Raw genomic sequence first — 12,287 nt, 5'->3', positions numbered from 1 at the left:
AAAAAAAAAAAAAAAAAAAAGAAAAAAAAAAAGAAAAAGCAGGTCTGTGCCACCTTTTTGCTGACTTTTAATCCTGGTGCCGGTTGGAGTTCTGAGGAAACCAAGCAATTGATAAATTAAGTGGTAAGCAATATTTGGAAAGGTAGTGGCACCAATCGAGGCGCCACGCGTTCCGTGGTTGGCCGACAGACCCGGCCAAGGTCTCGGCGACCGCACCTGGATCCGCTCCAAGACACCGCCGATCCTCTCGGCGCTGCTCGGCGTGCCGCCTGATCCGGTTTCTCCGCTGGAAATTCCTCCATATGCGAACCAAAACTCTCCACTGCACAAATTGGGGAACAAAGAAACGTGTGGAAACTGATATGGTATGCGGATACTACAGTACCCTGAGCCCGGGAAGAAAAAAAAAAAAAATCCATGCGCCAACACGAAAGGCCGCTTCCAGATCATAACTGGTTTTTTGCTATCTGTTCGGTTTTCCCGTGGCTTACCACGGTTGTATCCGTTAGCGGCGCAGCTATACCAACATTCGAAAAAAAAACAGGTTATGATCTGCTGACAGTTGCTGACCTTGCCCGGCTTCCAGCGTGTCTCGGCGCGCGTTTTGTGCACCACCATCACCTGCTCGGCCATCTGCGACGGAACAAGTCCTTTGAACTATGAGTGGTTCTGGCCCGCTCGCCGGCCCTGCTCCAGTCCTTCCTTTTCTTCCCTCCCTGCATGGAAAGGCATGGCGCCACCCACTCACTATCCATGGCGTCTTGTCTTTCAACCTAGACTAAAATCCACCTGTCGCCAAGGATGATATCCACAAGAGTCGGTAGGAATTAATGTTGGAGGGATCTTTGTCAGGTTCTTGGAGACCAGACGTCTTTCCACATTGGTCGACCGACCTTCCTAGACAGAAGCGATGGTGGCCATGTGGGAGTCTCGGCGCCAACCCTGTTGTCCCCCAATCCAATCCCCAGAATCCCAGCGCAGTGGTGGACAGTGGCTATCTGTGGGGTTCAGAGATTGTTATTGAACTGTTGCGTAAAAGAAGTACGGAGTCGTGTGAGGCCACCAGGGTCTCTCGATCCCACGAGAGCGAGCATACCCTACCTAAACTTGACAAGAGATAGAAGGGGCAAGGTGGCGATTCGCTAAGCCGAACTGGAGCTTCCGATGATAACCTCCTTGTCACGGACCAAGATTCCCATTGGGGAACCGAGCCAACGGTAATGTTCTTATCATCAGAAGGACCCTGATATTTAGGTAGCACGCCGCATTCCTGCTTCATCAAGGTCGTGTCTTCCCTTTCTCTCCCTTTCACCTCCAAGGCTTTTCGTTCGGTCAAGCTGTACATTCAACTTGGGTCGCTCAAACCGGTGGTGCTTGTATCGCCTTCCTGGCCTTCCTTCACCTGAACCGCCAAGCAGCCAAGATCTAAGCGGTCCTTTGCTCCATATTCTTCCTTAGAAAACCCGGCTTCTATCCTCCTAATCAGGCCTCTTCAAAATGTCAAACCCAACACCGGTCGGGGCAGCGCCCGAGCGGCCGTCCGAAAAGACCGTCGCGGTGGAGAACGATGCCGCGCGCCAGGACTCGTACAGCTCGGGCTCGCCGGCGCACGAAACCCAAGGATTCTCCGAGGAGACACAGAAGCGGCCATTCCACCGCAGGCTAGTCGATTCCGCCAAGACGCCTGGTTCGGCCGTTCAGATCGTCATTTCGGCCATAGTGGCCATCGCCATCGGCCTGATTGTCACCACCCAGGTTGACAGTGTGCCCAAGGCCGTGATACCCATCCTTAGTATTCCCGGTGACCTTTGGTTGCGTTCCCTCAAGGCTGTCGTCCTGCCCCTCATCATGACAGCCATGATTCTCGCCATGGTCAGGCTCAAGGAAATGACTGGCGGTGGAGCGAAGCTCGCCAAGTGGACTGTCGGGTACTATGTGATCACAACAATCATCTCCATCATGCACACCTGTCTCCTGGTCGGCCTTGGCTGGCGCAGGTTGATGGTCGAGGTGCGGGGCGATGCGTTGGAGATGGATGAAGACCAAAAGGAGCTTGCCGCAGAGCGCAGCCAGCATGAGCCGCACACAGTGGTTGTGACGCTGTTCCGATCATTTGTCACCGACAACATCTTCAAGTCCCTGGCCGACACCGAGCTTCTCGCCATCTTGATCGTCTCGGTCGTCATTGGATATCTCATCAACCCCCAGGGGCGCATCATCGCGGCCATCGAAGAGGTGGAGAAGATGGTCACCAGGATCATTACCTTTCTCATCAAGATCGCACCCATTGGTGTCTTCTTTTTGATTCTCCCCAACCTGCTTCGACTCAACATTGCCGACATTGGCGTCAACCTGGGCGTTCTGATCGGCGCGGCGCTTGCAGGCATGTTTTTGCACCTCTTCGTCATCGTCCCAGCCATCTACTTTGGCGTCGTCCGCGAGAACCCTTACTCGATGTGGTTCAAGTCTTCGCCTGCTTGGGTGACAGCCTGGGGTACGGCGTCGTCTGCTGCCACGCTTCCTGTCACCATCCGTGAGAGTCTTGCTCGCGGCGTGCCGAACACTGTGGTCAAGTTCACCGTCCCGCTCGGTTGCTTGATCAACATGGACGGGTTAGTACACTCTTGTGACTTGGCGCGCCAACTCTTGAATGAATGAACAATCATTACTGACCAGATTGATGCTACTCAACAGAACCGCTATTTACTTCCCAATCTGCGTCGTCTTCTTGGCCCAGACCCAGGGCATCGACCTGAGTCCGGTGCAGTACATCATCATCGTGCTGTTGGCAACGCTGGCCTCCATCGGCACCACGCCCATCCCGTCGTCGTCGCTGGTGCTCACCGTCATGATCGCGAACTCGGTCGACGTCCCCATCACGGGCATGTACGCCGTCATTGTGGCCATCGACTGGTTTATTGACCGCTTCCGTACCGCTGTCAACGTCTCGAGCGACATCTACGCCGCCAAGATCCTCGCCAAGATCACGGGCATCACCGACGACGATCTGGACAAGCCCGAAAACACGTCGGACGAGGAGTTGACGCGCGAGCACTACGCCCCCGCTCCGACGGTGGATAACACGCACCGTGTCTGAGGCAAAAATCCATTGTCGCCGTTAATGTCGTATAGTGTATATTGAGTCGAACGTTAAAAAGTGGTCATTTCAGAGCCTTTGTTCTAAGGGTTTTTTTGGGGATTTATCAAGTTTGGTTGGGTTCCTAATCAGTTACTCTCTTCTTGTGGATGGGGAAGCTCGACTTCTAATTCCGCTTGGCGGGGTAACATCCAACGTTCTTTCCCTCTACTATACAAACCACTCGCTAGTCTCAAAATTTAATGACTTTACTAATTTCTACTGCAACTTCCCGCTTCAATGCTGAGCTGTACTGTAAGCCGTACTGTAAGCATATCGAAGTGCAGTTCTAACGTATCTTAGTCCGTTGCACAAGCGAGTCTCGGCGTCCTGCAAAACACCCCCTGACGACCCGCTGTTGGAAAAAGTAAGAGATCCTAGCAAGCCGCGTGTTACACTCGGTAGACAATTGTGTCCGAACCCTGTCAATTATAATAACTTGCTTCAAGATGACGGGAAAAACGCGAAAAAGAGAAAGGAGAAAACCCCCTCTAACGAAACACGGCGCGGTCTGGCATCGGCAACAGCATAGACGCCCCTCGTGCTTACTGGTCTACATATCTGGAGCGTTTGTCCTGACCAAGAGTCATTTTAGATTCCAAACGCTCAATTTAGTCAGGTTCCCACCCACATCGGTGCCCAGCACATACTGTCGACCTTCAGTGCCTGTGCTGCTTGCCCACGAACAAGCAAGGCAGCTATGGCTCCTGCGATGGGCAACCCAACAGGGGACCCAACAAAGCCACCTGTGGGCAAGAAAGCAGCCTCCTCTCAAGCCCAGGGCTTTCAAACCTCGCAAATCTCCAAGACCCAAACGGCAGCGCGAACAAGGCAAGCCGGTTGAACAGCTGGATAGTAGGGACTCAACCCTGAGGGATTCATCGGCTGCGATCAGTGGTCCACCAGACAAGATGGCCCGGCTTGAGCCTGTTGCCACCGCCAAGCTCAGAACAGAGTCCCACAAAGTCGGTAATTCTATAGAGAATCCGCCCCATCTGAACGAATATGATGTCGACGCTACAGATAACGGGCTCGGCAAAGTTTGCAATGCCGCCTGGAAAGAAGTCAAATGTATTAGTTCCGCTGGGTACGGCAGTGTCCATCTCCAGAACCCCCTGCTGGGTGCGATGGTATCAGGTCGCCGCAGGCCCCAGCCTCGCGGTGCTTTCCTTGTCGTTCAGCGCCGACGGCAGATACCTCGCGGTGCTCCGTGACGACGGCGCCCTTGTTATCTGTCACGTCGAACGAGGAGATGGTCGTGGGCAGGTCTGCCACAACACGGGGGAAAAGTCGCTCGGCAAGCTGGCTTTCCCTGTGGAGGGCATTTCTGAAGTGTTTGCGGTATGGTCGGTATTCGAGGGAGGCAGGACGACCGTTTTTTTTTTTTTTTTTCTTTTTTTTTTGCCTTAGCCCCATCGGTGACTTGACGGTGTCAAACGCCTGCATTATACAAGCATAGTCGCGATTTCCGGCTTCTGTGTCAGATCCAGATTTGCTACGACCTTGCAGAACAACCGCGGCTATTCGGCCATGTATCGAAGCTACCAAACGCCGGCCGGCTAGATTATTCCATAGGACACCTTGGCTGGTGAGCAAGCCAGAAGGTCCTGGTTCTGAATATCCTATGTCAGGTATAAACGCTGCCTTGACCGGCGGCAGCAAAACTAGCTGCAACAAGACTAACAAAATCAAGGAAAACGGTATTGAAGCAGCAATCGACTCAAAACAATATCTTATCCGAACAAACTGCCGATTGTCGTCAACATATCCCGGCACCCTCGAGGCTTTCGACGACATCAACGATGGTGCAGCTATGGGATAGAAGGTTGGAGAGCTGCTTGCCGAGCACCAATTTGTTTGAACCATCAGGTTTCCGACGTCCTCGTCAAAATCGTGGGCATCTGTTGCCGCCTGCTCATGTAATCGTATTTTTCTGGTTGCTACATACAGCCGACCACGGGCTTCATGCAGGCAGTCATGAGCAAAGTGCCGATGGCAACGAAGAAATGGATCCTCTTGGCTGGATCCATTGCTTTCTAGGAGGCGACAGAAAATTGGGCGACAGTTTCATCGCCTTGACATGCTTCTTGTTGTTCCAAATGCTCGGTATGTGCGAATGACTGATTCGATGAATTATTTATTTTCGTCTTGGTCTCTCGTCTGGCGCGTGACCTTGACAAGCTTGCCACGCCATCTTACATTGTGGTTTCTGGCTGCTTCCGTTGCGTTCCCTCATAGTCATGCCATCTGTCCCCCCGCAAAATCCCTGGAGCCCACCCCCATCTTGGCCCTATCCGGGCGAACCGGGAAAGCTGGGGAAATATGCAGTGAACTGGGGTCGGTCCAGAGGCATGTCCGGTGTTCGGAGCCCGACCAAGAGATACATTGGTCCCCCTTTCGTCCGAGTCGATTTGTGAAATGGCATGACTGGAAGCCCTCCGAACCAATCAGAGCGCATCGACATTCCGACCAGTGAGGGGTAGACGACTTCCTTTCCCCCGGATTGCTGGCCTGCTGGCATCCATTGCAACATTCGGTAAGAGGTTGGTTGACGATGAGCTGAACTGCCTGCCTGGGGCGATTAAATACGTGCCGGCCCCGTCCGCGATGCATCAGGTGGCTGTCATTGTATCGTGCATTTCCCCATCCTACCCAGAAAGTCTCATTAGTTGAACTTGTACGACAACAACAACAACAACAACAACGACAACAAAAAAAAAAAACAATCCGAATACAATAATCAATACCATTTTATACCCTACCCAAGCCAAGCAATCAAAATAAAAATGTTCAAGCAAGCACTCCGAAAGCCCCTGACGGGCGCCGTCGTCCAGCACCAGAACCAGCAGCGCGTCAGGTCCCTGCACCGCGACGCACCCTACCTCTTCTCCATGCCGGCCGAGGTGGACGCGGCGCGCAAATCAAGCGTCGCGACGCCCACGGCGAGCACGATCCCAAACACGTCTTATTCGTCGGGCTCACAGGCGTCGCAGCCGACGGCCCAGCAGTCCGCACAGCGACGGGGCTTCAGCCTGTATCAGGATGCACCGTACTTGTTTTCCCTGCCGGACGAGGTCAAGGCCGTCAGGAGTGGCGGGGTTCGCGCCACTAACTGAGATGAAATCTGATGCTTGTTTTGAAAGGGGGCGTTTTGTGTCGGTGGAAATGCGCGGTTTTTTTTTTTTTTTTGGTTTTTTGCTTGACAGGGGTTCGGGTGCTTGACGGGCACCATTCTTGTTTCTCATATTGCATAGCGTTTGCGAATTGATTTGGTCCAATGATTGACTTTGTTTCTCCCATGTCTCCTCTCTCCAACTTGTCGTTTGTCTGTGGTATCTCACCAAGGAGCTTGAAATTCCAGCCGTCGCAATCAGCTGAGCTGTGACTTTTTGCTTGTAGTCCTAAACCGCAGATAAACAGTGCTTCTCGTACTTGAACAGAAAATTATTATGTGCAAAGCTAAACCACAATCAGCCGCTGCAAATGACCGATGCTACATGAATAAACTCAAGAATACAAAGCAGGCGCCCACCTGTGGTGCCCATATTTCGTGTACTGTTCGCCGGATTCTCCCCGCTCAACTCCATTACAAAAATCCAGTGCAAACTTTCATATGCGCCAACTCTTCAACATCATCTTCCGCCAGTCGGTCCTCCTCTCTTTTCTTTTTCTTGTTTTCGCATCCCCACCGTCTATCCAGGAAGCCACCCGACCCGCTCCATCGGCCAGCGTATCCAGAGCCTCCCTGCCGCGCCCAGGGCGTCGTATATGCCGGAGAGCAGGTGCTCGGGCCAGCCCTTGGTGGTCCACTTGAGCTCGAGGACGCTCAACAGCACGACAAAGTGGGCAAAGATGGCGAGGGCGACCGGGTGTCTGGCCTTGACGCGCTCGATAAAGTCGTCCGAGATGTGGTACATCCAACCAAAGACGACCTGGGCGCTCGTCTGCCGCGTGCTCATGTCCCTTTCGAACACGGTCGCGTACGACGCCGCCAGCTCGGCAAACGCCGACGCGTACACCTCGCGGTCCGGGTCGTCGGCCCGGATCTGCTGGCGGATCACGTCGCGGAGGTCCTTCATCGGGGTGCTGCGGGTCGCGAACCCGCCGTCCGCGAGGGGGTCGCGACGGCGCCGGTGGTACGACTGGTGGCTGCCCGAGGTCATGCTGGAGCGTCGCTCCGAGCTGCCGTCGTGCATCGTCCTCTGCTCCAGGTCGGGCTCGCTCATGACCTGGTCTTCTCCGTGGAGCTCGTCAAGGTCCTCCTCGGTCATGACGTCGTCTGGGCCGAACATCTGGTCCATCAGACCCCACGGCTGATCGTCGCTGACCGAGCTCATGCTGCGTCCCTTTTTGGCCCTGCGCGCCGTCTCGGTGGCTTTCATGACGGACCGCAAGCCGCGGAAGAACACGAGCCACTCTTCGGTTGTGCTTATGCCCCTGGTGGCTGCCGCAGCCACTGCGCTGCCCTCGGTCATCCCGTCCCCGTTGAGTGCCCCATTCGCAATCAGCGTCTCGGCACTGCCTTCTCCTTCGACGGGGCTTTCGGCATCAAACAGAAGATAACTCCCCGCTTGAGGGCCGCGGGCGAATATGTATATGCACGTCAAACCTGTAAACACGTTTAATGCATCGCAGTTGTCGGCGTTGAGGTCGCCCAGCAACGGGGTGGCAAGTCGAAGAGACACATCCCAGTGGTGGTCGACCTTGCGCCGTATATGTTGGCGTTTGGCAGAGTTTGGAACGCTCAGCTGAGCCAGGTGGAGACCTGCAACGGCCAAGATGGCGTGCAGCACGAAGTGGTGCTGGAAGCCGACTTCCGGGGCCGTGGTGGCCCAAAAGCGCTGGATGATGTGGGCGTTGCCAAATGTTTTGGAGGTAAAGGTGACAAAGTGGTGGAGGAGATGGAGGTCGTCATAGTCCAGGCCACCTGTCATCATGGGAAGCCCGGTGCTGATGCTGGTGTAAGGGGTTTGCTGGTAGGGCGAGACTGGAGGAATATGTTGCTGGTGAGGCGCCGTGGGTGTGAGAGATGCCGGTTGCTGTTCAAGGGCCGCATGAGGACTTGTTGCTGCCATGGCGAGGGTGCCTAGATTCCTAGTCGCGAGGGGAAACAGGCCAAATGATCGCCTTGGCGGAGGCGAGCGTACGGTTGTCGGCGGTAATGGTGGCAGAGGCAGTTGCTGGACGGCGGCGGCGGCGGCGGCGGTGGAAGAGCTATCTATAAGGCTGGGTAATGGCCCAGGCTCGGATGTTGAGGACAACGGGCCATTGCCGTCGGTGCCTGATCCGTTGCCGTCGGTTGCCGGCGGCACAGTCGCGCTCAGGCTGCAGACAAGCCCGCGAATGACACAGTTGGAACATGCCGGCCTCAGCTCATCGCACTGGAGCAAGGGAGGTGTGGTGTGTGAGCTTTGACGTGCAATTTTGTGATGAGAGCAGAGAGACTGGTTGCAACACAAGCGAGTTGCGGTAATTAACAGTGAAAAAAAGCAATTTCATGTAAATTTTGAGACTGGGGGAGCATCGGTAGTATATGCAGCCATTTTTTTTTTTTTTTTTTTTTTTTTTGTTATGAGAAGGGACGAGGACGGAGAAAAAAGTGCCAGGGCTAAACCAGGATGGGCAAAAGATACGACGAGGAAGACTGATGAAGCAAGGGATTTGATAGGGGTGGTGTGATGTTGCCCACAACTATAGAATCCATGCAATTGACATGAGATGAAAAGCGCACCTTTATCCTCCTTCCTTTACAATAGGCACATCCATGCCTCGACTTTCGATGGGTCCGGCGCCTCGCGACCGGTGGAGGTGCGGAAGAGGCTGCGGCTGCGGCTGCGGCTGGGGTTGCGGCGGTGGTAGCGGCGGTGGTAGCGGCGGCGGCGCCATCACCACCACCACCATTAACAGCAGCGGGCTCCGCGGTGCCTTCAACCGGGGACATATCGGCCGGGGGTTCGGGCCGCGGGATCCAGGAACAAGGTATTAATAGTGTTTGGGGCCGCGGTGGCGGCTCCCCACGCGGGTCCGTGTCCGTACAAAACGGGATCCTCGTGTGGGTTTCTTTTTTGTTTCCGTTTTTGATTACTATTATTTCCCTTTCTTCTCCCTTTGAGTTGACGTCAATTAACACGTCGCGTAGCTAGCTTCAACCCCCTCTGGTTCCTTTCCCCATGGATTAATTCATTCGATTCAAGCCTTTCGGAACCAGGCGAAAGCCACGCGATCGACTTAGCGGGACGCAACCTGGGTTGCGAACGAGTGGCTGTTTGGTCTGGTTGGTTGAAGAGTGGTGTGAGTGCGGACGTATGGCGTATCATGACATTTGATTGTTTCCTTTGAAGTGGGACATCTTTGGGTTTTGACATTAATTGTACTGAGGTGACAGCGGTACCGTGGGTACGTGCGTAACGCGTAAAGCGTAAAGGAGAAACTCCGCGGGCTGGCGGGTACGGGAACTGGAAGGTTCTGGACAACGTGATTCGTGTGATGGATTCCTTGAATTGAATATGCTTTTGCATTTTCCTGATGGCATCCTGGACGGCTGGCTATTGGCAATCCTATTTGTCAAGCCTGTCTCTTTCCCCTTTTCTCTTTTGTGGAATAAAAGGAATCGGATCTCTTTTTCAGACGATAAATTTCCAGCTGGATTTACCCCTCACAGTACCCTTCAATTGCACCATGGATTTGCTTCATCAATTATTTATTTTTTTTCCTCTTTCCCTCTTGAGCATCAACAATTAAGCGCCCTGGTGCGGGGTCGAATAACCCACTGGGGTTAGGGTCTTAGTCGCTGCTTGTCAGGCAGCCGGGCGAGTTCGGAGAGAATCGACGGCAAACAAAAAAGCGGGAATGCAGGAGCTGCCAAGCGAGTTCAGCTCTCCCCGGTGAAGGCTTTTGTTACCCACTATTCAATAGTGCCAACGGTTTTGTTGGCCGCGGTCCAGATCGGAGATGGTCTCAATATATTGATCGCGCATTGACCTCTCAGTCACACACCGAGATTACAACTAGCTAGACTAAGTTCAGCCTCACCAAAGCATAACGGCTCGCAGTCCGTCGTCACAACCGGAACCCTTTCCCGCCAATCAAATCAAAAAAAAAAAAAAAAAAATCACAGCAAATACCGATAGTTCCCCGCGAGTTGTGCTTCCGTTGGTCCGTTCTTCCCCAGCGCCTGACCACGGTCCAGCTTTGCGTTCTGCCTGCCCAGGTACACCCTCGTTGCCGCCGCGAAGCCGATGGCCAGCCCCGTGGCAGCTAGGTTGACGATGAAGGCCACCAGGAACCGCGGTGCGCCGCCGTAGAGGTAGCTAGCCCAGATGTTGGGCGTGTTGCAGAGCGCATTGATGAGTGCGATGGCCGACGCCCGCTTGGCTGCCGGCTGCGACAGAGAACCCGTGATCCACGAGAGCGTCACGACGGCCGACGAGTAAAACGACGCCGGGAGCAGCATCATAGCCGTGTACCTCGCCCCGATGGACAGCGTCGAGACGGCGATCACGTTGGCCACCAGCGTCACGCCCAACGGGGCCGCCACGTGCCAGAACCGCTCCTGCGTCCGGTCCGAGTGGAAGCCGTTGATGAGCATGCAAAACACGCAGAGGATGAACGGCGGAGCCGTGAGACCGTAGGTCGTGTTGCGGTCGTAGCCGAGCCCACCCACCACCGAGGGGAAGAAGTTGACGACGGCCCCGACGATGTAGGTCGCGTACAGGGTGCCGCAGAGCAGCCACGTCTTGATGTCTGTCAGCGCCAGGATCAGGCCCCTGGTCGCAGTGATCTCGTCCGAATTGTCCTCCTGCCCCTGGTCCTTGATAAAGTTCCACTGAACCCACTCGCACTCCTGCTCCGTCAGGGTTAGGATCTTCTTGTTTGAATTGGGCAGGATGAAGGCAAAAAGGATTGCCAAGCCGGTGGTCATGACGCCTTCCACAAGGAACAACCAACGCCACCCCTCGAGCCCATGCTTTCCTTCGAGGTTGAGAATGGCGATTGCAAAAAGACCTCCAAAGGCATTGCCAAGCTGAGAACCAGAGTACAGAATGGCGGTTCGGAAGGCGTACTGCCTGCGATTGTAGAAGAGTGACAAGAAATACAGCGCGCCTGGGAAGAAGATGGCTTCGACAAATCCGAGGAAGATGCGGGCAGTGAGCAGGCCGCCGTAGTTGTGCACAATGGCCATCAGGGCGCTGACGATACCCCAAGCAGCCATTCCGAGGCAGATGTATAGACCTGGCCATTTGATCTTGCCCACAATCATGTTCGATGGGATCTGCATCAGGACTGGGTGAGGAGAGCATCACATGTCAGCAAGCAGTATAGGCATGTCCCTCGAGCCACTTTAACAATGACGCTGATCAGCACTTACTATAACCAACAAAAAGAATAGAGACGGCCGTCTGATACTGGACGGTGCTCAGGCTCAGATCGCGCTCGATGTTGGCCAGCTTTGCCGACGCAATGTTCTGTCGATCCAGGTAGTTGAGGATATACATGACCACCATGATGGGCATGATGATCAAGTCCATCTTCAGAGTCGCCTTGCGACCCAACCGTTCGTACTCATCCTCGCTGAGCGCTGCCAACCTTGCGGGCATAGTCAAACCTCCGACCACTGGCGCGTCAACATCCTTTTCGATATTGTCATCCTGTTCTTCCACAGGCTTCTCGGTCTTGTCTGCCATTTTGTTCTGCTCGTGTCGAAATGTACTATCGGTCACGACAGGCCGAGACCGTTTGGAGAGCGTTTTTGCTCTACTGTTCGCCCAGTTTAACAAGGACGCCGTCGGAGAGCTGTGCCGAGACACATGAACTCCATGAGTCAGTCCATACATTAGGTGGATAGCCAAGTTTCTTTGCCCCGTGGGGCTGAACTCCGCATCTTATAAAACGTACGCCGGTTACCGGTATGCATTGGACCGCAAGGCAGCATCAGACAGTGGGGAAGGGGAAAGAACGGTGAGCTGGGGGAAAGCCTTGGGTTCAGCAAATCCTGATGTCACGAAAAACGCCCCCCCAAGTTGGCTTTCTTTGTGCCTATTATTGTGGTTCCAGTCCAGTCGGCCGTGAGGAGTCGTCTCTCCCGCTTGAAAATCCTTTAACCTGGCAGTTCACAGTTGGGAGAAAAGTCCTTAGGAGCCGAAACTAGCCC

General features: G+C 54.3%; 7 protein-coding genes across 7 annotated transcripts; 3 read left to right on the top strand and 4 right to left on the bottom strand.

Moving 5' to 3' along the window:
* Nucleotides 1-135: 135 nt before the first annotated feature.
* On the bottom strand, nucleotides 136-616 carry PpBr36_02556 (uncharacterized protein; the record flags this gene model as incomplete). Its single annotated transcript, XM_029889737.1, has 2 exons — nucleotides 136-283; nucleotides 561-616. Coding segments are annotated over 2 exons (204 nt in total), but the record flags the coding sequence as incomplete, so codon positions are not given.
* Nucleotides 617-1,497: 881 nt separating this feature from the next.
* Nucleotides 1,498-3,097, top strand: PpBr36_02555 (uncharacterized protein; the record flags this gene model as incomplete). Its single annotated transcript, XM_029889736.1, has 2 exons — nucleotides 1,498-2,612; nucleotides 2,677-3,097. 2 exons carry the CDS (start codon nucleotides 1,498-1,500, stop codon nucleotides 3,095-3,097), a joined length of 1,536 nt encoding a protein of 511 aa, XP_029754472.1.
* Nucleotides 3,098-4,047: 950 nt separating this feature from the next.
* On the top strand, nucleotides 4,048-4,699 carry PpBr36_02554 (uncharacterized protein; the record flags this gene model as incomplete). Its single annotated transcript, XM_029889735.1, has 3 exons — nucleotides 4,048-4,223; nucleotides 4,318-4,482; nucleotides 4,621-4,699. Coding segments are annotated over 3 exons (342 nt in total). The 3' UTR covers nucleotides 4,622-4,699.
* Nucleotides 4,211-5,166, bottom strand: PpBr36_02553 (uncharacterized protein; the record flags this gene model as incomplete). The annotated part of the gene is made up of 3 exons (XM_029889734.1): nucleotides 4,211-4,448; nucleotides 4,884-5,037; nucleotides 5,085-5,166. The coding sequence occupies 3 exons, from the start codon at nucleotides 5,164-5,166 to the stop codon at nucleotides 4,211-4,213; spliced, it is 474 nt and encodes a 157-aa protein (XP_029754474.1).
* Nucleotides 5,167-5,922: 756 nt separating this feature from the next.
* PpBr36_02552 (uncharacterized protein) lies at nucleotides 5,923-6,252 on the top strand (the record flags this gene model as incomplete). The annotated part of the gene is made up of 1 exon (XM_029889733.1): nucleotides 5,923-6,252. The coding sequence occupies one exon, from the start codon at nucleotides 5,923-5,925 to the stop codon at nucleotides 6,250-6,252; it is 330 nt and encodes a 109-aa protein (XP_029754473.1).
* Nucleotides 6,253-6,828: 576 nt separating this feature from the next.
* On the bottom strand, nucleotides 6,829-9,077 carry PpBr36_02551 (uncharacterized protein; the record flags this gene model as incomplete). The annotated part of the gene is made up of 2 exons (XM_029889732.1): nucleotides 6,829-8,517; nucleotides 8,868-9,077. The coding sequence occupies 2 exons, from the start codon at nucleotides 9,075-9,077 to the stop codon at nucleotides 6,829-6,831; spliced, it is 1,899 nt and encodes a 632-aa protein (XP_029754476.1).
* A 1,170-nt stretch (nucleotides 9,078-10,247) lies between these two features.
* On the bottom strand, nucleotides 10,248-11,820 carry PpBr36_02550 (uncharacterized protein; the record flags this gene model as incomplete). The annotated part of the gene is made up of 2 exons (XM_029889731.1): nucleotides 10,248-11,419; nucleotides 11,505-11,820. 2 exons carry the CDS (start codon nucleotides 11,818-11,820, stop codon nucleotides 10,248-10,250), a joined length of 1,488 nt encoding a protein of 495 aa, XP_029754356.1.
* Between the last annotated feature and the right edge of the window lie 467 nt (nucleotides 11,821-12,287).

This window comes from Pyricularia pennisetigena, chromosome 3, assembly GCF_004337985.1.
Source record: "Pyricularia pennisetigena strain Br36 chromosome 3, whole genome shotgun sequence".
Taxonomy (NCBI): Eukaryota; Fungi; Ascomycota; class Sordariomycetes; order Magnaporthales; family Pyriculariaceae; genus Pyricularia; species Pyricularia pennisetigena.
The sequence above is the reverse complement of the archived record's forward strand: the minus strand, read 5'-3'. Positions and strand labels throughout refer to the sequence as shown.